The sequence below is a fragment of the Macrobrachium nipponense genome, chromosome 14 (genome assembly GCF_015104395.2).
Source record: "Macrobrachium nipponense isolate FS-2020 chromosome 14, ASM1510439v2, whole genome shotgun sequence".
NCBI classification, from domain to species: Eukaryota; Metazoa; Arthropoda; class Malacostraca; order Decapoda; family Palaemonidae; genus Macrobrachium; species Macrobrachium nipponense.
Genome location: NC_087207.1, coordinates 1,436,081 through 1,455,734, shown reverse-complemented (window position 1 = coordinate 1,455,734; position 19,654 = coordinate 1,436,081). Strand labels below are relative to the sequence as shown.

General features: G+C 37.4%; 2 protein-coding genes across 2 annotated transcripts; both read right to left on the bottom strand.

Moving 5' to 3' along the window:
- Positions 1-11,395: 11,395 nt before the first annotated feature.
- On the bottom strand, positions 11,396-11,809 carry LOC135226022 (uncharacterized). The gene has a single exon (XM_064265500.1). It carries the CDS (start codon positions 11,807-11,809, stop codon positions 11,396-11,398), a length of 414 nt encoding a protein of 137 aa, XP_064121570.1.
- A 1,001-nt stretch (positions 11,810-12,810) lies between these two features.
- Positions 12,811-17,650, bottom strand: LOC135226021 (uncharacterized). Its single transcript, XM_064265499.1, has 3 exons — positions 17,582-17,650; positions 13,491-13,774; positions 12,811-13,285 (listed from the first exon to the last, which is right to left on the bottom strand). The coding sequence occupies exons 1-3, from the start codon at positions 17,648-17,650 to the stop codon at positions 12,811-12,813; spliced, it is 828 nt and encodes a 275-aa protein (XP_064121569.1).
- Positions 17,651-19,654: the final 2,004 nt, after the last annotated feature.

Below are 19,654 nucleotides of genomic sequence, written 5' to 3'. Positions count from 1 at the left end.
TAACCACACTTCTTACGGTTTCCTTCTCAAGAATTATAATTATCAATGAATTAACTTCAATAAAAGCAATGCTCATTTTCAGATTTTACCCTGATTAGACCAAGACTAGCAAGATTTACAAAGCAAATTTCGAACACTGAAAGTAAAAGTATGCCAGTGGATATTCTTTCCCAGATGATAGATTTGCTTATGAAAAGCACATGAAAATAAGGGTTTTATGATGAACAAATTAACACAGAATTTACATGCTGAACAATCCATGAAATGGAGAACGCGTCAGAATGGACGATTCTTAACTGACTTCACCTAGGTATCAAAATGCCAAAGCCGCTTGATGTTACCTGCCACCTTATTGTTTTGTTTGTTTGTTTGTTTGTTTCTTGGTGTTTTTTACGTTGCTGGAACCAGTGGTTATTCAGCAAACGGACCAACGGCTTTACGTGACTTCCGAGCCACGTCGTGAATGAACTTCATCTTGCCACCTTATTGTTGGAGATTTAATGTCAGAGGTGTTTCTGCGAGAAAATACCGAAACCAGCGGTACAAAAGATCAGCGAACTATTACAGACTTAAGACAATATCAGATGAACTCATGAACTATATCTGACCTCTCGAACTGAAATCCTTAAGGGGCCACTCAGTCTAATAATACTGTCTACTTCATTGCCAAATTCTTCTCATTCCCATCTTATGTAACTTGCTCGTCAAGGTCAAGGAAAATGATTGTCAGGTTGGCATTTTTGGCTCTTTAAAAGAGAGTGCAACGCTCCTTTAACGAACGGTAAGAGGTCTGTATTGCATTCTATCTTGATATTAGACGACCATGGTACTTTTTTTTGCATCAATCAATCAATCTTGATATTAAAAGAACTCCTCCGAGTACATAAGGCTTACATCCGCATCAACTTCAAAAGAATAAGAAACTTCCAGAGGACATGTAATGAAGAGTTATAACTACCGTAGATAATGGAACACCAAGGAAACAGTGACTATTATTGGCAATGGAAGATATTATGTAGCCAAAGGACAAGCGCTGGGACCTATGAACTCATTCAGCATTGAAAAGGATACTGAGAGTAGAGGTCTGAAATGTGACAGAAGAGGGTTGAAAGGAGATGAAAGAAACAGATAATGAACAGAAGTCCAGTAAAAAGGAATGGAAGGGGTTGCAGCTAAAGGCCTGTCCACACGAGCGGGCCTGATCGGCGTGCTCCAGCGTTGACGGGGTAATTCTGAATGTTGTCCAACACGGGTGAGGCGATGGAGAGGTGGGCGTGCCTGACGATGCCAGTAGTGTGTTCAGTGCGGTACGATAAACATGGTGCCTACCGCAAAGAAGAAGATATTGTGTAACATGAAATTCCTTTTGTGTGATGAAAAAGAAGAGAATATGGTGCAAAGAAGGGCTCGTAAAAGAAATGTATATGGTTAACGTACGTCTGCCAGGGTCGAAGCTCAAGCCATCGGGCACCACACCATGGTGATTTTGCTACAAAACCCATCGGGCAATTGACGGTTTACCCGTCAAGTGTGCCCGTTAGAGGGGAGGTCCGCAGATCAGGCCCGTCGTGTGACAGGCCATAAAGTACGCTGCAAAGAAACTTAAGTAATCCTTACAGTGACACCGAGTAAAGTGCACTGCAATCACTCCACCCCTTTACGGGGACTAAACAAAGGGGCTATAATGGGGCTCGCAGAAACAACTTGTTTTTTTGGCAGCAGAAATTAAGATATAAAACTTTTTACAAACTACTGCCAACAGTAGGACAACCACCATCATTGAAAAATGGAACTTAATACAAAGTTCATAGAAAAAAATAATTCCAAGGGTACGTATGACCAAACAAGACCATAAAAAAGACATACAACATCCATTATTGAGAATAAGGAACTAGTACTAATAACAACCAAACCAGTCGTCCTATCTCACACTTCAAACACTCCTTTCACTTCGTTCATTAATGCGAGTAAAACATACGGATGTGCAAGGGATACCATATTATAAACCTAATCAACACACATTGTTGTGGGTTCCATGTTGCAGTACCAGAATCAGTGGACTAAGATTTAGGAGCTAGGTCGTCAGACACCCAACAATTTTGTTTCAAGAAAATGCTATGTGTAACATGTAAGATGTGTGCTATAAATATTCATACATTTTATGATACTGGAAATTATTTCTTGGTTCCAGCCATTAACATGTTCATGGAGAAATTTGATCTAATTAAAGATTCTGAAGAGCAAGCTTATTTGATCTCGCTTATAAACATTTGAGAGTATAATAGTCCTTTACGAGTATTGCCAAGATCATCAAGGTACTTTAATTTATGACTGATGCTCAGAATTTATAAAGCGCACGTACTCAGTTTTGTGTACACGACGCACGTATTGCTTAATTTCCTTCAGAACCCACCTTTCTGCTTTTCTCTTTCGTATCTATACATACACACTGGGGTCACAATGTTACGGATAAAGTCGGGACTTAATCTTTAAGATCTTAAAAATTATTAAAAACCACTCAAACTGCTAGCTAGTCACGTTAGTCCATTCCTTGGACAATGACGTATTTTAAAAACTTTTAATAGTACCAGTTTGGAATAGTTCAAGAATCTTTGCATCTAGAATTTCAGACATTGTTAAAAAAAAACTCTACTCTAAAAACCAGCTAAAATTTTCATCCTGAACTTTGATAACTTGCCCCAATATCAGTGGTCTATTCCATATCACAAAACACATTTGGTCTGGTATTATGATCGAGAGCGAACTGCTATTTGAAGGCCTCATCACCTTAACTTCATGAATGAGCCAACAATATGATTGTCTTATGGGTCTGGTTAAGTCGTTAACCGTAATATCTGCGCCTGCACTTTTGTAGAAAAAACAACAGTATTTTCACTGATGCCACTACAAAGAGAGAGAGAGAGGGATATTTTGACCGGATTGAAACTTTTTTGTCTCACAAAGCGCATGGTTTCCAATTAAAAACCCTTCTCGAATTCGAATGTTTTGATATCTAAACCCCAGGCAGAATAATAAAAATGGAGTTCTCATGAACTGAAAACCGAATCTTGCTTTCATATTATCGACAAAAGTCAGACTCCGCCCAGCTACTGGCAAACCAGCACTAGGGTTTGGGTAAACTTCTAAAACTTAAATGCACATATGCCTTACCACAAGCCGAGATATATGTCTATTTATAATTTCAAAAGTACGCCTATTTATTAAAATTCCACGGTAATTTACCATTAAAACGCCCTGTTTTTTTAAGACCAAATTCATGAGGGCTTTCTGAAGTACTTAACCTGCTCCTTCCAAGAACCTTTCGGTCGGAAGGACTTCATAAATGTCTCATTTAACCACGTAATTTATCTTTGTTTCTATTATTGTTTGAGTATCTGTAATACTTTTCATATAGCATATTGCTTGTTTGCATGGTGTTTTTACGTTGCATGGAACCAGTGATTATGCAGCAACGGGACCAACGGCTTTACGTGACTTCCAAACCACGTCGAGAGTGAACTTCTGTCACCAGAAATACACATCTCTCACCCCTCAGTGATTGAATACCCGAGAATCGAACTCGCGGCCATCGAGGTGGCAGGCCCATATAGTACATTCACTTCTCATTTTTCTTTCTTTCGCAGGACTGCTTTCTCTTTTGTGGCCCTTGGGCTTTTGCCAAAATATTTTTCCCACTATGATTTCAGCTTGGTTTGCAACACAAATTTCATCCCTATTTCTTATTATGCCTTCATCAGATGTGGATCAACACTTCGGTTCTTCAGTACATATCACAACATTAAACTGAGGTTTCAAAGGTAACAAGTTCAGGATGATTTTAATGAAGTATAGTTGCTACTTTCATTGTAATTCAAAAGCTATGGAATTTAATATAATTTCATGATACATTGAATTAACAGATGGTGCTTAAAGGACATGTTGATGATTGTTTAAACTCTCGTATGAAGTTAACTTTAAAACCTGCCCTGTTAACCAAACTACCCTATATAAAGGTAATAAAAGGAAAGGAAAATACTTTATCATCATGGCAAATTAACGTCGAACACAAATTGTTTAACCAAAGAGAAATTCAAAGCATTTAATATTTTTCGTATGAATGCCTCCATAAGCTGAACACTAATCTCCACACAGCTGCCCGATTATAGTAGTATGACTTCAACATGTAGGCCAACTTCTTTTATTTCTGCAACTTTCAGCGAACTAAAAATCTTGCACATAAAAAAAATGGGATGATTTAAAGAGGCCTTCTAAGATCATGTATACCTGCATATCAAAATAGATTTAGCTCTGTATAATCTATGCAGCCCACCGATTCCTGAACACCAGACAACCTCTGTGAAATCTGTCCATCAGCCAAACAAGACTAAATTACACGACAAACCTTCAAGCAAATTGTGCTATTCTGCCCAAATGACAACACATCTCTGCTGAACCTCCAATGCACAAGGCAACCCGAAACAGAACAAGAATTAGTACAACCTTTACCTTCTAAACAACAAAGGAACGAGCTAGAGGAATTGATCACACATTTCATTCAAAGATGATTATCCTGACATTTACCTTTCTTTATGTCATGGACATTAACGAAGCAAAATCGGTGACAAAAGTGATTTTTCATGAACCCAGCTGGACCCCTTTTCAGGAAGCCGAAGTGTCAGTGCAATAGAAAGGACAAAATTGCTAGACTTCGATGGACAAAGTGAAAATATGAACTTAAATTATTTGATTACATAAATAGTTAACAGACTTTGCATTCTTAAGTAAAAACCCTAACTTATGATAAAATTCTACGCTACAGCCCATATTTTCTCATGTGCATTGTGGCCATTGAACATAGAAATCTTTACGCAGTTCTTGACAAAACTTGACAAATCTGAATTTACAATTAAGTTATTTGTCATTGAAATACATAATAAATTCACACAAAAATCAATGTTCCTTACAAAATTAGCACAAAAAATTGTTGCTTTTTAACATTACAAATCATCCACAAAAAGGCGTTATGTCAGAATTCAGAACTTAAACTTACATTAAATTTTAAAAAAATCCAAAATATTAACATATCCTGGGAATTCTTCTGATATCCTAGAGGGAAAATCACTGGCAAACATAAGTATCATCATGTTACAACAAAATAGCGTTTCCTGACTGAATGATCACGGTAAAATTGAACTGAAAGTAAGCAAGTAACTAAATCATCCAACATTATCACAGCAGTAGTAAGTAACCTTCTGACTTTGTCTAACATTGGAAACATTCAAGTGCTGTTGTGTTATTACACCAGTAGTTGAAGGAACCTCGATTGCAAATGAATAGCAATGCAAATGGAAAAATTTTGAAAAGTCTCTTCCATACACACTAAAACCCTTCTAGGCAGTGATGTCACAATTTACTGAGCTGAGAGAGAGAAACGGGGTTTAGGTGGGGAGGGGGGGGGGGGGGGGGGGGGGGGGGCCGGTTGCTAAACTTCAGACCGATTTTACATTTCCAGTTTGTGGAATGGGAAGGATATAGGGATTTGGGGGAGGCGTTCTGAAATTAGCCAAAATCTATGAAAATTTTGTTAGCAAGTCTTCAATACTATAAACAAAAACGTATATTGGTGGAAGGTTTTATGGAAGGTTTTTACGCTATTTTATTTACTTTTTTATAATCATGAAGCCCTGAGAGAGAGAGAGACATTATCTACAATGGCAAACAAGGTCAATCTTACTTCGTAACAGCTTTAGTCGAACTGAATTTAGCCCAGTCATTTACTCGGCTATTCGCTGTACTCATCATTACGACCTGATAGTCTTACTGAAAGCAATTTTCTTTTTGTCCTAAGCCTCATCTTGCCTATTTTTACAGATTAAGAGCACACTCACAAACTCCAGAAAATACTGTGCCTTCGACTTTTCATACCTATGCCACAATCTCTCCACAGTCTCGCTGATCTTCACTGTAAAATGCATCTAGTGAACAAAAAAAAAAATAAAAAAAAAAAAAAAAAAAAAAAATACTTACAACCCCCTAATTTTGAAGATATTTTGCTTATACGCCCCCTCACTAAGACACGCACAAACCTTTCAAACTACCAGAACCTTATTCAGAGTTAACATTGAAAAAAAAGTAGCAGCAATTTGCTTTTTAAATGAAAAAAAAGGTCCACCCTTAATCGTATGCACGGATTTGCACCGACCGCATACCTCAATTTTCTTTATACTGCTAAAGCTCATGATATTAAGAAAACACACACACGCATACAAACGTTCTCATACATCATCATCCTCAGAAAAATTGTAACAGGTACAAGAATGAAAGAGAAAACGGCAATAAATAATTGACAAAGGGTAAAAAGAAATAAACTAAAAGTAATGAGAGAGAGAGAAGAGATGAGAGAGGAGAGAGAGACGGAGAGAGACGAGGGAGATGGAGACTGAGAGAGAGAGAGAGAGATTGATTTTCAGGAAAACACTAAAAATATCAGGAAATAAGGAACTAAAGAAGCTAGACTTTCTCCCAGATGCTGAGCTGCAAAAGGACGAACTACTATATACATATTAAGAAGTAGGAAAAATAACAAAGGAGTCTAAGGGCTTCATGATACTACACGAGTAACTTTCAAAAGATATTTGGCCTTAAAGGACAAATCTAACAAAACTATAGCAACTTACATCTGACTCTAAACTGTATCTAGTTTTATCAATTAACATTAATTTGAGCAAAGTATAGTTCATGTATTATAGTTTCCCTATGCTATGATACAGCTGTAGACTGTTGCTTACTTACATATACAACAAGTGAGTGCATGTTTTTTGTGTGTGTGTGAGAGAGAGAGAGAGAGAGAGAGAGAGAGAGAGAGAGAGAGAGAGAGAGAATGAAAATTACATTACAGCTATGAACAAGGACTTCCCTGAATCTACTGAAACGCAAAACTACTGCTGACAATGTATATGACTAGATGCTTAGTTCATAATTATGAAATACTTTTAAACGGCAGCCTAAGTTTTTCAAGAACTTTGAAACCGTAGAACAGAATCCAAGATCATCACAATCCCACTTCTTATTGGGGCCCAGGATTATTGGAGCCAAGGATAAAAAGCAAGATGCAAATAACAGTAAATTTATCCCAGCAAGTTCAACAATGTATTTCTCCAGTGTAATTACTGAATTTTTGCTTCCAAAAAGTCAATAACAATAGTACTGTACAAGTCAAGAAGAACTACGTGTGAGTTAAAACATCTGGCTGGTAGAAAACAATGTGATCTTCGATGCCTTAATATCATAGTCTCAAATGATATGCAGCGGCTCAGCCAGGGGAACCAAAAACATAGAGTTAGCGAAAAAATAATTCCGTTAAGCAGAGAGAGAGAGATTGCAGGGATTTATCTCATGGTTGAAACAGATTTAAAAAGAACGCATGTTGCTACACTGTCACGACTTGTATCTCAAGACTAATTTATCTTGGAATAAATGTTACAATTAATCTCCAGGTCAGAGAAATTTACAAAACGTAGCTTAAAAATCAGAAGCTAACATACTGCCGTCTTAAGAAAGGGTAGCAGAAGCTTTCAGGTTGACAAAGCTGACCTAATTATGCGAAATATTTTGGACAGTCTGCCGCAGCTTCACAAGGTTACTAGAAGCTGAGAGAGAGAGAGAGAGAGAGAGAAGAGAGAGAGAGAGAGAGAGAGAGAGAGAGAGTCTCTAATACATTAGTTGGTCAGTGTCTAGTGACCGTAAAAGGTCACCAATGAGCGATTTGGTGGGGGTTCACTTGTAGTGTTATGCCAAACTGTAACAAACTTACATTTCTGGAAGCATGTGAAGCCTATAGGTTTACACAGCCAGGGTAAAAGGTGTGGGTGGGGGTGGGGGTGGGGGGTTTGGTGGGGGGGACTTCAGTATTTAGAGTATCACAAATCTAATATAGCATATCGAAAAAAGCAATCACGTGTCAGACAGTGTATACAAAAAATAGCACAAATTCTCTTGCACAAGCTTTTCAATCCTAGTGTTTGCTCACTACTTATGACTCCTGACTGAAACTATTAATGAAAAAAAAAAAACAGCTAGAAAACATTACTAGGCGACTGGTTAACTTGTTACTTTAAGCTAAATAGAACATCAAATTAAGCGATATGAGTTTTTCAAATACTAATATACCATTAAGTTAAATTAAATGCCATTAAAATTTATTCGCTGCCTTTAAACTATAGGAACTTTTTGACTGAAGAGTTAGCATAAAACAATCAATCCTGACTAGTACTATACGCGGGTTAGCAGTCCCCTCTGAACTAATTAGAACTAATGTTGATGTTCAAGCGTAGTTCCATTCTTGAATCCATAGCTTGATTATGACGACTAGTCCTTGCAGCTCAAAAATCCTCGCCATATATGTAGTCCATTACAGTAACTTGAGCTGAAAGTCAAGCGTCCATTAATATAACATTTGCTCCCCTGAAAAACAAGGTAACTTTAGGCTGTATATTTACCTCTCAACCTTCAAGTATGAACCAAATTCTTACCTAAAAATATCAATGACCTGCGAAGAATTTGCCAAGAAACTAGTTTGCATAACAACAAAAACGAATTTTTATAAAGTTAGAATTCATACTTATCATGGAGTCAGCGCGACTGGGACGTATCTCTGATAAAGAAAGCTACATTATTTTGCATTCAGTGACTCTTCATAACTACTGAATGTGTACATGCACCAAAACTAATGACTGCAGTGCCTACATATATAAACTATTTTACATTTTTTTCTTTTAGTTTAACCTCTGGGTCAAAATACTAAAAAATGGATTTGGATAGTTAAACCGTAATGGCAAAAACCTCAGTTGTAATTAAGTACGATTTAGGTACTGGATATTTACTTTTAAATCATTATAAAAGGAATATTTTCACTAATAAAAATGTGTAGATTAGATTTCTAACCAAACCAGTACCTATACATTCACTATTTCACATCTCTCCTAAGTTTACCTCTATGTGAAGACATGAAAGAATAGATTTTGATAGTTAATAAAATAATATAAGGGCAAAAACATTAAAGGCATGAATAGGGTACAGTTTGCTAACTGAATTTTACAAAATTTTCTTTTTAATTCTTTAAAAAGGTTTTAAATAAATTTCTAACTAGCCAATGCTATTAATCAGATTAGACAGTAAGGAAAATATGTTCTGTGTGAGCTATGTCCCGAGTTTAAATTACCTTCAATACAAATATTAATAACTTCTAAAACACAAATACTATAAATGGCGACGTGCTGTATCTTAGCTAGAGATTTCTATCTAATAATGTTTAAAGGACTGTATCCCATCTGAAAACGCGTCTGAATAAAACTAAACACGACTACCCTTTTACATGCCTGAGTTTAATGTTTAATGTATACATACTAAAATTAACTCTTGAATCATTAATTTTTTTTTTACAATTCAAAATATTGCCTGGTAGACCTTTGCCACTTGGGAAAAACTTAATTTACCTGCCAATGAAAACTGTTTACATTTCAATCTTACTAGACTTCTAATTGGGTTATGCATCTATGGGTATGTTTTTTTTTTTTTTTTTTTTTTTTTTTTACTTTTTTGACTTACTCATTCATACCTATTGCCGGTGGACAGTTTTGGGCCATACCAAAGTTACAGCTGACAAAACTCAACAACAAATCGCGATAGTATATCAATATCAGTTTTACAAGAGTCAATGTCAGTTCATGCTTCGCTACCATGAAGCTAGGATATTGCTAAAGATCAGAATCCAAAGGTCTCAGTAATTCTAACTCAATATTAAGTAAATTACTTTTTTTTTGTTTTGTACGTCAATTCTATGCAAAAATATGCTCCATGAACATAATTAAGATTAGCTCAGCTTCTCATTCTGTTTACTCCAGAATCAACTTTTCTTTCACTGTTCTCCAATACAGTATTATATAAATCCTGTTTAACAGAGATGAAATTTATTTCTGTGCTCTACGAATGTGAACCATTGTTCTTACCAATCTACTTAAGATTTACCAACTAAAAACCTTCCAATAAACTCTTAAATTTAAGAGTAATGTGCAATTTTTAACCTCCCCAGTCAGGAAAACGGTTACTTGACCTGACTTCTATACTTAACTTGACTTCTAATCTGGCTGCACACGACCCTTTGGCTTTCATCAGCTGTCTAGTTGATTGCCCCACATGAACATCCAGTCAGTCAGCCAGGTCCTGCAAAGTAATTTATAAGGTTATATGACCCATAGGCTATTATTACATACAATACTTCTAAGCAAATCAACATTAACAAACTGGGGAAATTAACTTCCATTCAACTTTAGTTCCACGGTAGATTAAAGTATATTCTTTTAAATTATCATCATAAAACAATTTCCCTGAAACTAAAGATGACGCCATGGCTAAAGTTTCATTCAAAACTTCCACAAATAAGTATATGTGTTCCCACATCAAATGCTAATGATTGCTTTCACCTTATTTCATTTACTTACCTAAGCCGGGGACTATGTTGAAATTAAGATTTACTCGGGTCTTGGAGCTCATCACTCGACCTTCTTTATGGTTCCTTTCTACACCAATCTTGTATTCTTCACTGTGAATAGTGGTCAATTAAATGGTGCTCTCTCCTTTTTTTTCATGAACAATCTGGAAAAAAAAATAAAACCACGATTTACTAAGACAAGGAAACGAACTGAAAAATTGACATCTATACAAACAGTAATGAAATTTTCTCTGGTAAGCTAAAATTGTCATTGAAATTCTCTTGTGAATCTAGTATAGTAGGAGTTATTACTGCAGTTTTCACTAGCTGATAAGTTTTGATTTAAGGCAAGCTATCTAGAGTGTCTTCAAAATCACGCTGAAACTTTGACACTTAAGAACCACCTTGCATTGACTATTATATTTAATATAGGCAAAGTATGAAATATTTGATAATAGTTTAAATGATTAGGTAAATGATTTCATATTCCACATATCTGACTAAATCAGAGACATGTTCACGTGATAGGGCATTATTTCTACCATATTTATACCATATATAATGCATAAGTTATTCTATCCTTTGGAGAGGGGTTTAATTTTGAAAAGATCTTAATATATTCATATAATCTGATAACCTATGATAAATGTTAAAACTTTTATACTCATCCAAGTTTATGAGCTAAGTATGGACAATTTTCAATTTTAGTATAATCCTAAATCTCAACAAATCTACATTAGTATTTCAATCACTTGATTTCTTTCTTCTTCTTCTTCTTCCCAGCTTTATCCCTATTCGGGGTCGCCGTTTCTAATGAGTCTCTTCCATCTACCTCTGTCCCGTGTCATTTTCTCCCATACTCTCTTCTCCCTCATTTCATCTCTAATCCAATCTCTCCACCTGGTCTTAGGTCTTCCTCTCCTTCGTGTTCCATCCACCTCCACGTACATTACTTCTCTTGCCATGTGTTGCTCTTCTCTTCTCATCAGGTGGCCATACAAATCTTAACCTTTCCTCTTGCACTTTCTTTGATGCATCAGTGACTTTTGCTGTACCCCTAATATGTTCATTTCTAACCTTGTCCTTTTTGGTTACTCCACTCATCCACCTAAGTATCCTCATCTCGGTTACATTCAACTTTTTACCCTCTGTTTTCTTTAGAGGTGCTGCTTCCAATCCATATGTCATTGCTGGTCTGACCACTGCCTTGTGCACTCTGCCCTTTAATCTTATAGGGACTTTCCTATCACATATGACACCAGACACCTTCCTCCAGTTGTTCCAATCACACTGAATTCGGTTGTTAATTTCCTCTTCCATGTTCGCCTCATTGTCAATCACTGAGCCAAGGTACTTGAATTTATGAACCCTTTTTGATGTTTCCTCCGCCTAATTTGATTGTTGTTTGCTGGTTGCCATCCAATTCGGTTGTCATATATTCTGCCTTTTTCCTGCTTAAACCTCTACTCTCCAAGGCACATCTCCATCTTTCAAGTTTCCCCTCCAGTTCTTCCCTGTTCTCGGCTACCAAGACTATGTCATCTGCATAGAGCAGACATCATGGTGGCTCCTCCCTGACATCCTCTGTTAACACATCCAAGACGATGTTAAACAGAAGTGGGCTTAGAGCAGATCCATGATGTAGCCCGACTCCAACTTGGAAATTTTCTGTTCTTCCAACTGTAGATCTGACGCTGGCCTTTACATTTCATACATCTCACTGATCATTCTGACATACTTCTCCATCACTTCCTCTCTCCCTGAGGCATCTCCTATATTCTGTCGTGGTTACTCTGTCATATGCCTTCTCAAGGTCTATAAAGGCCATATGCAAGACCTTTTGCTTCTCTCTGTACTTTTCCATAATTTGTCTCAGAGCGAAAATACCATCCACAGTACTAAGCCCCTTCATGAATCCTAGTTGCTGTCTACCGATGAAAACTTGCTGCCGTAATCTTTCATCCATAATTCTTTCAAATACCTTCAGTGTATGTGACATGAGCTTTATTCCTCGGTAATTTTCACAACACTGTAGTCCCCTTTCTCTTTGAATATTGGGATTAATATACTTTCTCTCCATTTTTCGGGTATCGTCTCACTTTCCATAATCTTTTTCATTAACTCCCAAAATATGTCAATTCCTTCCTCATCAAGAGCCTTCCAGGCTTCTGCAGGTATGCCATCTGGTCCGCACCGCTTTACTATTTTTCATCTTTCCCAGTGCCACTCTAACCTCAGCTTTTGTTATTTCTGTGACTGGTCCACAATTTGTGTGTCCGTCTCCTCTTAGAAATTTTTCATTTTCTTCATTCAATAAGGCCTCAAAATATTCTTCCCATCTCCTTATTATGTCTCTCATTTCTCAGCATATTTCCATCCTTATCCTTAATCTGTCCTATGTGTTTTATATCCTTGGTATTATTTCTCATGTGTGCTAGTTTAAAGATCTTTCCTTGCCCTTCCTTGGTATCTAGCTCTTTGTAAAGCTGATCATATGCTCTATCCTTAGCAATTGCTACAGTTTTCTTTGCCAATTTATTTGCTTCCCTATAGGCCATCCAGTCCTCTTCCATTTGGGTCCCTTCCCACCTTTTCTTTGCTTCTCTCTTTTGCTTTGTTGCATCCTTCACTTCTTCACTGAACCACCACGTTTCCTTATTTTCGAACATCTTGCCACTACTCTCACCCAATATTTCTCTAGCGACCCTCAGTATTATTTCCATCTTTCTGTTCCACCATTCATCAACATCCTCAATTTCATGAGTTAGCTCCTCTAATACTTTTTCTTTAAACTGCCTACAAAGTTCAATCTCTTTCAGCTTAAACCATTTAATCCTTTTTGGCCCTTACATTTTTTCCTTCCTAATTTGTTCAATTTCCATAACCAAGTCCATCACTACCAAACTATGTTGCACACTCACATGTTCCTGGTATGACCTTACAATCTTTTACCTTTCGTAAATCTTTCCTCTTATACGTCAAGTAATCTATCTGGCTGGACCTTCCGCCGCTTTTGTACGTGACTAGATGTTCTTGCCGCTTGATGAAAAAAGTGTTCGCCAGTACCATATCCTTGGACACAGCAAAATCAACAATTCTCTCACCCTCTGCATTTCTTTCATCATAGCCATACCCACCATGTATATGGCTGATCACATAGTTATTCTGGCCTACATGCCCATTCGGATCTCCCCAGACAAGGCATCTCTCATCTGCTGGTACCTTTTCTATTTCCTCCTCTAAGTCCGACCAGAAGTGATTTTTCCCTTCATCTGAGCATCCTATCTGGGATGCATATGCACTAAAGATGTTAACAGTGCAATTTTCAACCATCAGCCTGACCCAAATAATCTATCATTTCTTCTATTACTTCACGATTTCCTTCTTCATTTCACTTGACAGAATTATTCCAACACCATTCCTGCCTTCTTTATTTGCTCCGCTATAGAACATCTTATACCCCTCCCCAAGTTCCCTCGCTTAGTTACCTTTCCATCTTGTCTCCTGTACACAGCAGGGAATATCTACTCGTCTTGTTTTCATAAGGTCAGCTATTGCCCGCCCTCTTCCTGTCATTGTACCAACATTTAATGTTCCTACTCTTAGTTCTCGAGCTTGCTTCTTTAGCCGCTCTCGCTCCCGATGCGGTAGTCCTTGCATGTCCACAGAGTTAGGGCGGCAACCTAGCCCTATTCTCATCCCTTGTAAGACTCATTTCATAAAAGTTCTGGCAGGAGATTTTACAGACAGATGCCCTTCCTGACTCCAACCCTCCCTATTTATCCGGGCTTGGGACCGGCACTGAGTTGGGCTGGCTTGCCTTCCCCCCAGTGGCTAGGTTATTTCTATCACTTGATTTACAGACTAAAAAATCCAAGTATATTTTTACTTCATTAACATCAAAGTGACAGCACTGGAGACTTTCTTATAAATCCTTGGGACTAAGTAACCAATCAGATGGTCGTGTCTTAAGTGAATAAAGCAGGCTTCTATCAATAAAATTTTTTCAAATTCTAAAACTTTCTGGCTCTGTAAATTATTCCTGTATTACAGTACTTCAATTACTAATAACAAAAACATCTAACAGCACTGGTGATGTAATAACCGTGTATATATATGCCCTAGGGATTTGGATGCCATGGAAAATCGTCATGTGACACTCAGTCACATCTCTTTATACATTTGAATTACCTCATGCACGGGAGCATTCCCAGACCTTCAAAGAGTTATTTGTGCAACAATGAAAACATACTGTAGAGTTGAGTATTGGGTTATGAGATGGCATTGCCAAGGAGGCCCCATAATGTATCTTAATTTTTGACAAGTTTTTTACTACATGAAGTAATACTGTATATGAAAGACAAAAGCCAAGTCCCAGCTTCATGGATAACACAATACAGCAAAGTCCCAACTTTATGGATATCATTATTCAGTTTTACAAATATCGGGTGCTACCCAAACATCCAAGTCCATTCTTGCATTTAATATCTGACTGGTGAGGGCTAAAACTAATGAAAAGGCTGAATACCACAGTCCTACATCCCAAAGCAATTGTTAACCATTTTCTCGAGGACATTGCACATGGTCATATAAAATTCATAAATAGCGATTCAATCTTAAGTGCTATGCCAGGTCCTACTTTTGCTCACTTTGAGGTATTTTCAATATTTACTATCTCAAACTTTTCACGTATCACTTTTGTCTACCATTACACCAAGTTTGTGGCTTATTCTTGAATTCCATAAAGTTGTGCTAGGCCAGAGACCTCTTACGACTTCTTGTGCTGTGATAATAAGAGCTTAAATTTCTCACCACAAGAGTCACCTTACTTTATGACATTACTGCTAAAATCCACAATCGAGAGTAGCTCTTAATAGGTGGTCTACAGTATACAAAGTTTGCCATACAAGAAGGCTCCCGTGGTTAACCCCATATTATCAATGATGAGGAATTGTTAGTTCACTGTACCATTCTCCTCGCCTTCTCCAAAACATAAAGCCTCTTGAAATGAAGTTATTGAAAACCTCCTCGTAAGTGCAAAAGACCTTGATAAAGGAAATACCAGCAACCTTCAGTCGAGTTATTTTGAGACAGATCTTCAATACTAAAACTGTAACCATTTGCATAATAGTATTCCTTAGAACAAATATCTAAAAAAATTTCTGGATAATTAAGCATTCAAACTCCCCAAAATTTTGAACAAAGTGACTGGGACAAATATCATAATGAAACTGTCCATAGGTCCACCTGATTGACCCAGTTTCCTTTCTTAGGGAGAAAAAATTGAGTTTCAGTAAATTTAGTACTAACCTGTAATTAACTTCACAACTAATTAGAGAAGCCGACACAAATCCCTGAGTGTGAACCCACAACCTAGCTAACCCCAAGAATCCAAAATTCCAACAAGGGTTACCATTAATCTCTATAACGTTTTCTTTTTAACTTAGGCCCACCCTTTCCTTTCTTCCACTTCAATGTGCATTTTGCAACTGTTAGTTTACCCATATGTTGTTGGTTCCTTCTGTGTTCTTCCCAAGTCTGTAGTCGGACCACCCTCCCCTCCCCACTCATAACAAAAAACAGCCAACTACGAAACAGTGGTGGGATCTATAGCATTTCTTGGATGCACATTTATGTCAATACTATACTGCTTTCCGGGAAGAAATATTGCCTCTTTCACCCATCCTCTTAATAGTACGATGGTGTCTTGCTAGAATTGGATTACCACTTGGTCTGTATGCTCCTCTGAGCAGCGGCTTGACCATCTATTTACTCAGTATACACATCGAACGACATCAGAATGAAAAGTTATGCATTATCCATTAATACTTCTTGCACAAAACTCGCTCCAAAAATACTTCATCAAGTAAGTTTTCAATGAACTCCACTCTCTCACTGTTCAACTCTCCCCAAATGGTATATCTTGCAGGGCCAATAAGGGAATTTAATTATGATGGGTAACAGTAACCAGCACCAACCTTCTCCAAACTTCAGGAACATCAAGCTTTTCACCCTCATGAATGCGGGGTGGTGGGTCAATAGACTGATACTTCTTGCACAAATACTCGATCTTTGTTACTGCAGTTCGTTACATTAGGAGAGACTTTCCTTGTCAAAAATAAGCGCTCGACTCCAATATGGCACATGTCATGCAATGATCTCAAATCAAAATCTGCTGCAGTGCCTATCTCAGAATTTTCTTCAAAATCATCCTTAGCATTAGCCAACTATTCTTTGCTAACTTTTGTTAAGAATATCTGCTTTGGCTCTAGTTGTAGAAACCAACTTGATGGAAACAAATTGAATTCCACATTAAAACTTTTCATCAGTAATAACTGTACTTATCCAGCTGCCCATTGTTGCTGAACCTGTAGTTACCTCAATCCCAGAAAGCCACCACCTTACTGCCAGATTGGATCAACAATTCAGCTCTCTAAAATCCAATATGGGTCTAATTTTATTCTTGGTAGGCTGTTCAACGGCTAGCGAGGGTATAATCCCCCTTTCACATCTTTCCAGGTTAGTAAAATACCTATTCTGGCCGATCGTTTAACCTCTTCAAACATAGTTTCTTGTCACCCTGCAAACTCTTCTCATAGCAACCTTTTTCATTAGTGAGAAGTGGTGGACTAGACTTCCATATCTATTTCACTGTCCAACATTTTCCAACAAATGTAGCATTAGCATTTTTATTTTTAATTACTTCAACAGTCTCTCTTAACTGTGAACTTTGTTTTGCTTACTGATAGCTCAGCAACTGTAGCACAGCTTCTGACACCAAATTCTACAGTCCTACCTGCAACTACAACACCACCAATGTGATCAATAGCATTCATACCCAACACCACCTCAATACCGGGTAAAATTTACTTAGCCACTACAGTTTCGTCAATCTTTACTACTCCTATTCCTATTTGCACCTGACATCCCCCTTGAAATTTCACTTCTGAGCCATCAAAAGCCATCTTGTAACTTATCACTGAAACGTGTCCAAAAATATTTGAACTTACAACTGTTACTGAACACCCAGTATCAACCAATGCCTTAGCAATACTACTGCTCACCTCAGCATCAATAATTGGTACAAAGTACCCTTAGTTCTCTAGTTGGGCGACTGCTGGGGCACCAGTCACCCGATGCTAGTTTCTCCGATTGCACCATGATGCTATATGTCCTGGCTTACAATGTCTATGACATACAATCTCTTTATGCCCTTTGTTACAATTACATGCCATATGTGGCTCTCCATAGCTGAAGCAAAATCCTTTAAATGAGCAACTTTTCCTGTTCACTATTCTCATGTTTGACAGTGGCCTGGCCAAAAGATCTTACTGCTGCAGCTACAGCCTCATCCTTATTTGCTGTTTGAACTCTTGCCCTTGATAAGATATCAATCATTCATATCAAGAGCACCATCAATCTGTTGTAATTCACAAGATATTTCATCAGGAAACCCTTTAACAAATTATGAAACGACCAACTTTTCCAAGGTAGTACCTGAGAAGTGAACTAATGCACCCAATCTTCTCAGCTCATTATTAGCACTAGTCTACAGTTTCACCAATCCACCGCTTTTGTGATAATTTTAGTAAAAGCTATGAACGCATTATCCGTAAAAGTCGCTAAAGCTTTCGCTCAATAGCATCAGCATCAGACTGCCCTTTTTCAATTAACTCTCAACACAATGTCAAGGCATCGCCCTCTAAGTATAATGGCAAAAACTTGCTTACATCCTAGATTTTCTGCAGCTTGGCTACCAATTTAACTTCAGCCATGCAACTACATCTCCCTCACTGGTAAACTGTTTCACCATTTCACTTGTTACCTTGGGCGCCATAATGACGCCTGGATAGCTTGTAAACTCTGACCTTATTACAATGGAAGAACAGCCACACAATTAACTTTACAACTAATTAGAGAAGCCAGCACAATACCCTGAGAGCCTGCTCACACCCTTCCTAACCCCGTGAATAAAAAATTCTTGCAGGCCCACTCACCTTTAACCTCCCCATCTAGGGTTGCAACTCCACTTACCTAACAGAGTTTCCAGAGAGAAATAGCTGCCAATAATTCTAATATCTACCACAACAACAAAATAAACTAGAGCAAAAAAACCTGTTAGTTCCTGGAGTACATTATTAAATTATGGACATGTGCAAATATTTCCATTTTTAGGATTGCTGCACAAATATCGCTTAGAAATTTTTGCTGATGTAACTTATGTCTTCACGTGAATTTCTTTACATGCCAAAACAAAGCCAATTGTGCATGGCAAAAATAAAGCAGCCAATTTCTGGTGATATGTCTAAGGCCGGGAGAGAGATTCCACTAAATGATATATTGTTCCTAACACTAGGTTTTTAGCCTAATCGAATTCAAAATTATGGGAAATCAGATCTAATGTAGCCTATGAGATATTAACCAGTGATACTTAAATCTCTCTTCTCATTTGCAAAGTTAACCAAGAAAGTGTATAATCTAAAATGTCAAATTTTACCGTGGTACTCTTCGTCAGGTTCCACTTCACAGTTGGGTAGGCTGTCTACCATTTTTTTTTTATTTATTTATTTTTTGCTAGTAGCTCTAATACGAAAGAATGCATAAAACGTAATGAATGTTAAGAACGAAACACAATTTCTCTATAAACATCTTTTATGCATTTTAATTATTCATTATTCAATATCCAGTAAGTTAATACGAAATTTATCTCCAGTAACAAATGCTTTCAGGAATGAAGAACATACAAACATCAAAGTACACTCAGTGAAATCTTAAATATAGAATATGTTTACATTTGTATGCATGTGTATGTATGAATGTAAGTATATATAATGTGCTGTAGATAAGTTTGTGTGTATACATACATATGAAAAAAATCTGTAGAAATGCCTTAATACAGCTATAAGCGTTGAGGAAATATTTCCTCATATAATCAGTTTGAGGGGGAATTAGGTACTCATATCCTAGTCTGATTGTCCCTAACTCGAATCTTCATCGTTAGCAGACGAATTTCCTCACTTTGGTAACGCTGCTACAGACGGACTTTGCCTGGTAAGGGCAGAGACCGTCGGGCTCTGCCTAACAGTATGAGCCTGTAAGGATACGATCATCTGGTAACATTGCTTCAGAAGCGAGAGAAATACAAACAGCGGGCAGTGTCTGCCG

Bases quoted from the DNA above. Each gene is read 5' to 3' on its own strand.
- LOC135226022 (XM_064265500.1), bottom strand. From the start codon at position 11,809: ATGGAAGAGGAAATTAACAACCGAATTCAGTGTGATTGGAACAACTGG.
- LOC135226021 (XM_064265499.1), bottom strand. From the start codon at position 17,650: ATGGTGCAATCGGAGAAACTAGCATCGGGTGACTGGTGCCCCAGCAGT. The intron at 13,775-17,581 runs GTACTTTGTACC...TATGCATCCCAG, and splicing joins GCCCAACTAGAGAACTAAGG to ATAGGATGCTCAGATGAAGG. The intron at 13,286-13,490 runs GTCCAGCCAGAT...TGAACTTTGTAG, and splicing joins ACGTACAAAAGCGGCGGAAG to GCAGTTTAAAGAAAAAGTAT.